This window comes from Nicotiana tomentosiformis, chromosome 2 (assembly GCF_000390325.3).
Source record: "Nicotiana tomentosiformis chromosome 2, ASM39032v3, whole genome shotgun sequence".
NCBI lineage: Eukaryota > Viridiplantae > Streptophyta > Magnoliopsida > Solanales > Solanaceae > Nicotiana > Nicotiana tomentosiformis.
In genome coordinates, this window is record NC_090813.1 from 188531905 (window position 1) to 188541238 (window position 9334).

General features: G+C 34.0%; 1 protein-coding gene across 1 annotated transcript; it reads right to left on the reverse strand.

The window, feature by feature from the left end:
- Positions 1–5467: 5467 nt before the first annotated feature.
- LOC104087228 (probable WRKY transcription factor 21) lies at positions 5468–8564 on the reverse strand. Its single transcript, XM_009591640.4, has 3 exons — positions 7022–8564; positions 6817–6942; positions 5468–6249 (listed from the first exon to the last, which is right to left on the reverse strand). The coding sequence occupies exons 1-3, from the start codon at positions 7822–7824 to the stop codon at positions 6105–6107; spliced, it is 1074 nt and encodes a 357-aa protein (XP_009589935.1). The 5' UTR covers positions 7825–8564; the 3' UTR covers positions 5468–6104.
- Between the last annotated feature and the right edge of the window lie 770 nt (positions 8565–9334).

The following is a 9334-nucleotide window of genomic DNA, read 5'->3' on the forward strand; positions in this document are numbered from 1 at the left end:
TAGATTCACGATCGAAAGCTAAGTGTGTCAAACCATCTAAGCAAAGTCCTATTTGTCAAAGAAGATCTTATATATTGATTACTAATTTACTATATTTAAGTATTACATACCTATTCATTTTTATGTAAGTCCTCGATCTTAGCAGGTAAGTTTAAGTTTAATTTCTTCAAAGATTATTTGGTTGATGAATAAAAAATGTAAAGACTTAATTTTGACCCTTTCGTCCCCTCTCAAAAACTACTATATTATACTTAACAAGCTTCTACCTTTTATTTTAAACTGATGGCATCGTATAATTTTTTAACTGCGCATGAATGATAATTTATTAATATGATGATCTTGCTATGATTGTTCATTTGTATACTTCTTTAAATATAGATACCACTTATAAGCAATTATGTGACAACAATCATTGCTACTCATCGGCCAAACCATTGGTTCTGATTAAGGGTGTACATAGGTCGGGTTGGTTCGGGTTTTTTAATTACCAAACCAAGCCAATTGTGTCGGGTTATTAAATCTAAAGATCAAACCAAACCAATACAAGTCGGAGTTTTTTATCTAGACTTTTCTCGGATTTTTCGGATTTTCGAATTTTTTCGGGTTTTTCCCCCATAGTCTTCATAGCACAAAACATAAAATTTGTACTTCAAATATTTTTTTAATTCTAGTGAGACATAACTATATAAGGTATTTTTTAAGAAAATAACATAAAATATGAGATGAGTCATGACATTGTTTTAAAATATTCAACAATAAAGATAATAAAAGCGCATAAACAAATATTATTAATAAGTCATAATAAAAATAAACATAATCTAAAATTACTAAGTTGCTAAAATAAGTACGACCAATAAGTTACTATTATTTACATGACTAAACAAAAAAAAAGTTATGCATTTTATCTAAACCACGGAAAAACTAAAAAAATAGATATTCAACACTATCGTCATTCGTAGTACAATTGAATTGATTGTCTTTAGTTAGCATTTATATCGATTTGATTTTGGTTTGGGATTTATTTGAGTTACTAACATATATGAACTATAAAATTTATTGGAGCATCCAAAAATTATAAGTCCAAGTTTGAAATAATATGTTAAAAGATAAAATTATGAAAAAGTTTAAGAAATATTTATAAATTACACTACAATATATATTTTTATGTAGTAAATATATTTAAAACTTCTATACATGTAATGTCGGGTTGATTTGGTTTCGGTTTGATTTTTTTTTAGTTAAAACCAAACCAAACCAATTATGGTTGGATTTTTTTCCCAACACCAAACCATAGTCGGATTTTTTTCTCGGTTTGACTCAAATTATCGGTTTAGTGCAGTTTGTCGGTTTTCTTTGTACATCCCTAATTTTGATACCAGTTATTCAGCTAATTCAGCCCAAAGACAATGTGCGATATTGTCTACTTTGGATCAAGTCTACACAATTTTCTCCGATATGCCTCATACAATTAGAGTATTTCCACACCTTATATGACTTTGTTCATACAATCAACAATTATTAACTTGTTATACTAAATTTATACAACATGAGCCAAAGTAATAATGTGTGGATTAGAGTGCAAGTTTTACAAACAATATGTTAAATTAATCCAAACGCTAAAGAGTCTCGGCTAATACTACTAGGTAAGGATCTATAATTTTCGTGCAAGTTTACCATTTTCGAGCAGTGATTTCTTTCAAAACTATTAAACTCTTTGGTACACCTCTATATCCATTTTCACTTTATCCTTCTTTGCATATTTCTATTATTATTTTACTGGATACCTATTATGGCTCACTTTCATAACTATTGAGTAATTCTATCCACCAAAATTTAGAACAACAAGAAATAAATCATCTAGCATTCATAACTGATCATATACTTGTTTTTCATTTATCTACTAAAAGAAATATGAAGATAAGAAAACAACCTTCTATTTCTCAAGGACTCTAGTAGTACCATAATATGTTACAACTCCAAAGGTTGCACCTATCATGTAGGTACAGAATTCAAATCTTCCAAAAGAATTGAAGGATTAACTTAAATAACCGTCCACCCAATCGTTTAAGGTAAAAATAATCGGCGAATATTTAATACATGTATAATTTATGTGTAACATGAGTATAATTATATATAATCAGTGTATAATCTATGTATACTGGCTAGATAAAGTAAACAGTGAATCCGACCGACTATTTGTGTAGAGATCCCGAAAGTTTTCCCTTTTTCTCGGTGGCTAATGGAGTTTTTTGGGTTGCGGATTTAACCAAACCTAATATTTTTTTACACGATTTGAATATATATGTAGAAACTTCAAAATTTTCAACAAGTATTAAAATTTGAACCCATAATTTAGAAATATAAAGAATTCAATGTTCAAAATCTTTAAGGCGAACTCATCAAATTTAAATTTTGTGTCCACTTTTGCTTTTACCTACTTCTTTGCACGTAGTGGCGGAACCACATGCATTTAAGAGGTGTCACATTTGCCCGAAAAATATACTGTATAGCTAGGTAAAACAAATATTTTTATGTATATAATACAATATATTGACCCCTCTTAACTTTTTTGTGGATTTATTTTTTTATATTTTGATCCTTTTAGTGAAAATTTTGACTTTGCAACTGTTTGCACGGCCTCCCCTTAAATAAAACACCCACTTTCCGAGAAATTTTACTTTATAAGTCACACAACCAACACTATTTGTGTGAGGCTCCTATAAAATTTGACAATTGGAGTACTTATCCCACTTTATTGATTTTGTAAATTCTTACCAAATTCATATATTCTCCCCCTACCCCCCCCCCCCCCCAAAACCAAAACCAAAACCAAAACCATAAATGTTTCATAACAGTTTTCTGATTAACAACTGAATATGGATCATATATTCATACTTTATTATCAATTTACACTCTCTCTTATTCATGAAACAAAGATCCATTTTGCAAGTTGCATTTTGTAAATTCTTACCAAATTCAGATTCTTTTCCTGGTTATCTTCTTCTCACCCCCCTCCCCCGAGATTCAAAGCAAAGCCAAAATATTTGTGAAAAAAATCTTCTTTAGACTAAATCTCAAAACACTATTAACAATTCACAACTTAAATTGGCATTCTCAAGGTCACAAAAAGGAAATGTTGGGGAAATTACTCTCTTCTTTTTTAAAAAAAAATTGTTGGGGTCTTCTGTACTTCTTGAATTATTCTTTGATACTTTCTCTGTTTCAATTTATGTGAATTTATTTTTTAGTCCGTGTCAAAAAGAATGAATCCCTTTCCATATTTGTAAACAATTTACATTTATGCAATGACTTAAAGTCATACAATTTATATGTGCTCCATTTTACACAACAAAATTTTCTATTTTTTATAAAACAACGTACCCAATCAAATAGGTTGAAACGGATGGAATGTTTAATTCTAATATTTATTTTTTTGAATCTTTGCATCATATCACATCCTCTGTCGTCCAGTTTTGGTTGAAATTCATGTCTGCTATTTTTGAGGCACTTTTTAGTTTGGAGCGGTAGCAAATGCAACTTGCAAAATGGATCTTTGTTTCGTGAATAAGAGAGTGTAAATTGATAATAAAGTATGAATATATGATCTATATTCAGTTGTTAATCAGAAAACTGTTATGAAACATTTATTTCACAAAATTTTTGGGTTTTGGTTTTAAGGAGGGAGGGAGAAGAAGAATATCTGAATTTGGTAAGAATTTACAAAATTAATAAAGTGAGACAAGTTCTCCAATTGTCAAATTTAAAGAGGTCTCGTACAAATAGTGTTTCTTGTGTGACTCATAAAGTAAAATTTCTCCCCACTTTTCGAGTTAGCAGCCATTTTGCTATCTACTTGCTCACACAATCGTGAATAACGATTGCTTTAGATATTATTTAAAAGTTGCTTTCACAAATGTTCCTATAGAGAACCAATCAATGATTTCATAACAAGAATACTGAATGTCTCAGTCATATCAAGTACCTACCTACCTTTTCAATATTATCTTAGAATTGGACATAAAAGACAATAAATATCGTTTTCTAGGTGTTGCCTTTCTTATTCACAAGACAAGCAAATCAAATCACAGCACTAGTGACAAAATGTTATCAGAAAGAAGCAATTCTTTGGGCACTAATTTATACTCTTCTTATAGTGCTCTGCTTGCCATATTCCACTACAACAATGCTTCTTGCTTGTCATTGCTACCTGATGTGGAATATATGCTTTTCTTTTTTATAACACTTCTGTCGAGTTAACTTACACGCCCTTCAACTATTCTATAGGATACCTGCTAGTATTTTTTACCAGCACAAATATCAGATATCTACCCACAACAGATTAGACACATGGGAATAAACCACCTAACGTTTTGTCTCCGCTGTAAATTGAACTCTAATTCACCATAATTTTTACTAACTTCATCGACCACTAGATCACACTCTAAAGTGCGGAATATGTGCTCTTTCATACGGGACCTGCTTTAGTGTATTGCCCTGCCCTTGCTAATTACTCTTGAAAAGAAGATCAGAATCTTGTAACCAAATATCATCAATGATTTGCACAAATTAGCTGGAAGTTTTATGCCTTCCTGCTAGTATTTTTTACCAGCACAAATATCAGATATCTACCCACAACGGATTAGACACATGGGAATAAACCACCTAACGTTTTGTCTCCGCTGTAAATTGAACTCTAATTCACCATAATTTTTACTAACTTCATCGACCACTAGATCACACTCTAAAGTGCGGAATATGTGCTCTTTCATACGGGACCTGCTTTAGTGTATTGCCCTGCCCTTGCTAATTACTCTTGAAAAGAAGATAAGAATCTTGTAACCAAATATCATCAATGATTTGCACAAATTAGCTGGAAGTTTTATGCCTTCCTATTTATAGGCAAGAAAAAAGGGTAACCACGAAGCATCCCGCATTCACGCAGGATTCGGGAAAAGTCCGCACCCCGAGGGGTGTGTTGTAGGCAGCCTACCCTAATGCAAGTATCAGTTGCTGATTCCGTGGCTCGAACTCGTGACCTATAGGTCACCCGGAGACAAATTTACCATTGCTACAAGGCTCCCCTTCTTCCTTTGTAAGCAAAGATCCCACTAAATTTTTACCATTCATATGGTGACACTGCGATGCTTGAATAGATCATTCATTACCACATGAGCTAGTTTTTGAAATCGAAGTTAGGCAGATCCATGACAGAGTAGTATTGGAGACAGCCTCATCTCGTTTCGAGCTGGTGCCGTGATTGAGCCGACAACGAGAGTGTTGCCTATTCGGGTGGGTGAGGGCGGAAACACCCTCCCATTGCGGACAAGAGAAAGAGGCCTACACAGCTTAACTTATAAGTGATCCGCAACTCTTCCCCTCATGAGTTAGTTTTGGGGATGGAAATTAAGAGGATCCTTGGCTATATGCTTAGGAAGAAAAGACCTATGTTCTCTACCATTCATATGCATTCACAAAAACAAACTCTAAGAATTAAAAGTAGATAAATAAGGGCTGCTAGACAATGTACATCACTTGTTTGAGGAACCAGACAATGTATCAACAAACGCCTCTCCTACAGTACTCTAGAGAATGTGAAATACAATGACACTGAGTTAGAATAGTATTAGACTCCAGAGAATGTAACTTTTCAATCTTGCGGGCACTATGACTCCTTTGAACCTTTTGCAGCAGATATCCTATTTTGTTTTTCTCACCACCTATCGACATGGGCTTTTGGGGTTGGGGAAAGACAAGGGGCATAAGGATGGGGGACAGATTAAGGAAGATAAATTCCTTGGCATCGTAACAAATCTAAACCTCCAAAAGTACTAATGTTTTTCGAAAAGGCGTCGTACTTGATGAGGAAATATTCTTACAATCAGGAAAATTGAATCTTGAAGCATACCTCTTCTTAATCCTGGCTTCATGTTTTACCCTCCAAATGCCAAAAGGGCCTCCGAGTGAACCATTCCTTTGGCCCAACTCTTACTTCAAAAGTTAAACAAGCAAAATATATACAGTAGCAATAGGAAGCCAATCAATAACAGAGTAAGCAGAAGCTGTCGATGATTGTGATAATCTTTGCTAAGAGTTTCCGATAGATTTCATGCATTAGCCGATTGCGATGGCAATGTGGGATGATTATGTTCACCTTCATATGTTACGATAAGCATTGAAGGGTCTTCCAAGCATCTCTCCACATGTTTCCTCGCAGGACATCCTCTCATGCTGCTGCATTTATAGTATCCCCTGCACGAGCCAAGGAACATGTTTAGTCTACTGTAAAATGCATTCAACTTGCTCAAAATTGACGCAACATCAGTTGTTTCGCCTCCAAGCATTGCACAACTTGAAAGAGGCACCAGTGCATCACACATCCTTGAAAGGAAAATCAAAGACTACATATAACAGCAAATTGATTTGTGCAATCCATTTAGTAACATTTGATTGAAAATGGGACAGTGTCAAAGTCAAGCACCACTTTTTCCGTTTCAATTGACAAAGAATAAAAGAAAGTTAATTGAGTAAGTCGTTATGCAGCCTCCAACTCTGTACACTCAAGGAGTTGGTGAAAACAGAAAACGAAGTAAACTGGACAACATCAGTGAACTGTTTGGCATAACAAACTGGAGCTCCCTCTAGCTTATTTCTAAGAATGAGTTGAGCCGTGCAACAGACGCATAAGTATAATGTACATCATAGACAAAGTTAAGCTGAAAAAACTCTCTTTGAATCACCAATTGTATGATCAAGATGCAAATTCACAGACACGTGTTAAAATTAAGCTGCATCTAATCAGGATAACCTGAATAGTACCTAGGGTGCGGAGAACCTTTGATCGGCTTCTGTCCATACTTTCTCCAAGAATATTCATCGGCAGGAATATCGGCTAGCTTGTTACTTATAGCAGGAACTTTGATTGATCTCTTTACCCTATGTTTCCTAGAAAAAGACAATTCCAAAAGTTATTAAACATTTAAAAGATTACAGGATAAAAAGCAAATCAGGATAAAATACAAACCTCTTCTTTGAACAATGACACCTCCCACTGCTTCCACATTTCATGCTTCCCTCGTCTCCCGCCGCGGAGCACCTTCTCTTGTGTTGGAAAGAGCTGTGATCCACAGAGCGAGAAGCACCAATTAAATGAAAGCTACTACCATCCAAATTAGCAACGCTACCGTCCACACTCAATGAGGAGATAAACGACCTAGTCGAAGACATGGTCGGAGTACACGTCGAGCTATCAAAATTTAGACTAATGCCACTATTGCTGTGCCTGTACATCATCTCCGCCGGCTGTTTCAACTGCTGTTGCTGAAGTAAAAACCGCCGTTGTTGTTGTTGTTGCTGCTGTTGAAGGAAGTTATAGCTCGGCAAAGGCGTTTGTTGACCAAAATTAAGGGGATTTCTACTATTTGAACTCAATTCAAGTGAAGAGCTACCCAAAGTTAGATTGCATTTCACATTAGCACCCATCTCTAGGATTCGATTTTCTGGAGAATCGATAGGAAGTAACCGAAGAGCTTTGTGCTGATCATCAATTTTGCAACTTGGGTTTTCCACAAGGATGTTATGAGGTAAAGGGGTCTTAAATTTGTTCATTTTCCTCACTCTTGCATGACCTAAAGTTGAATTCAAAAGAGTGACAACTTTCTTGAATTTGTATACAGCTTCTCCAGTTTCTCTAACTAATAAATTTCCATACTGATTTTGATCTTGGGGCTTAGACAAAAGACTAATAACTCTATGACAACTCTCAATTGCAACCTTGTTAGCTTCTTCTATTTCCTCCATTTCACCTCTCTCAACCCCAGAAAACATAAAAATGAAGAAAAGAAGTAACTTTAATTCCTAATATCAAAAGACTAGACCCAAAAACACAAAGAAAAACTACAACCCCTTAAAAAAATTCAGGTACCCGCGCCGGTGGAGATAGCAGGTACCGTGAATTCAAGCAGGTTCAGACATAACGGTTATTAAAAAAAATCAAAAAACAGAATTCAATCAACCGGAAAATTATGAGAAAAAGAAAAGGAAGGAAAACAGAAGCAATAGACACCCATTTGCAAGAAAAAAAAATTAAAAATTGGTTCTTTTTATTGAAATTTCAAGAAACTAAACTCAAAAAGAAACCATGCTCACAATACCAGCTAGGAAATCAAGATTGAACTATATGAATGAAATTAACAGAAAATAAAGCATACCCAGATAAGAAAATCAGCATAAAAGCAGCAACAATAGCATTTAATAAGAAAGAAAAAAAAGCAATAAAGATTGGATCTTTACACTTATTATTGTGTAGTGTCAAACTCAAACCCTAGATTCTTCAATTTTCATAGGGGTTATGATGAGGGAAAAAAAAGAGTTTTTTGAGGGGTGTGAAAGAGAAGACTTTTTTGCTCAGCTAGAGAAAAAGAAAACAATCACACGTCCAAAAGTGTAGAAAGCTGCAATCTTTAATATTTATTCATGTATTATGATTGTTTATTTTTAGAAGAAAAAAAAAAGGAATAGATTAGAGAGAGAATCACATAGAACAGTAGTCATTACTCATTAGTCAAGTACTGGTACTGAGTACTTCAAGATTGAGACAGAATCTCACATTGATTTTCAATTTTCTTCTGACTATTTGATATTTTGGGTCTTATATTGTTACTATGTTTTGTCTAAGGGAAAGTTTGTCGGAAATAATATTTTTATCTTTCATAAGGTAGGATAAGGTTTGCGTATACACTACTCTCTTCAGATCTCACTTGTAAGATTACACTAAAATTATTGTTATTGGAGTATTATATTTGATTTTTTGGATCGAGTTCTATACACCGACCGTATCAAAAATATTTACATTGTTAAATAATTTAAAAAGTAATTGTAGGCCATTTTATTTGAGGTTTGAAATGATTGATAACCAAAAATAAATAGTAGGAGTACTAAGTATTCTATAGTATAAAATATATATATATATATATATAGCATAAAATTCTCAACAAATTGTCAATTATATAACTTACTACTCCATCCATTTTTTTTAAAGCAAATATGCCATTTGGCTTGATGCCTTGTGGTGAATATATTAATAATAATTCAAAATAGGAATCCGGGTAATACAATGTATGTAAAAATGCAAATGAAAGTAGGAAAAAACAATGTAATTTAGCTATTACAAAAGTTTGACTTGAACATGTTCCAGCCGAAGGTGTTGTTTGTATCCTCTAGCCAAGTGCAAAACCTCAGTGTAGCACCCCAAACGCTCTCACCAGGTGCCATGTTTTGCGTACCAAAAGGATTAGGCCAACTTGAATCGCTAACGTACACCTCCAATTGTTGTTGT

Coding starts and splice junctions, on each gene's coding strand:
- LOC104087228 (XM_009591640.4), bottom strand. CDS start 7,824: ATGTTTTCTGGGGTTGAGAGAGGTGAAATGGAGGAAATAGAAGAAGCT. Junction 6,943..7,021: donor TGTCATTGTTCAAAGAAGAG/GTTTGTATTTTA, acceptor GTCTTTTTCTAG/GAAACATAGGGTAAAGAGAT. Junction 6,250..6,816: donor AAAGGTTCTCCGCACCCTAG/GTACTATTCAGG, acceptor TGGCTCGTGCAG/GGGATACTATAAATGCAGCA.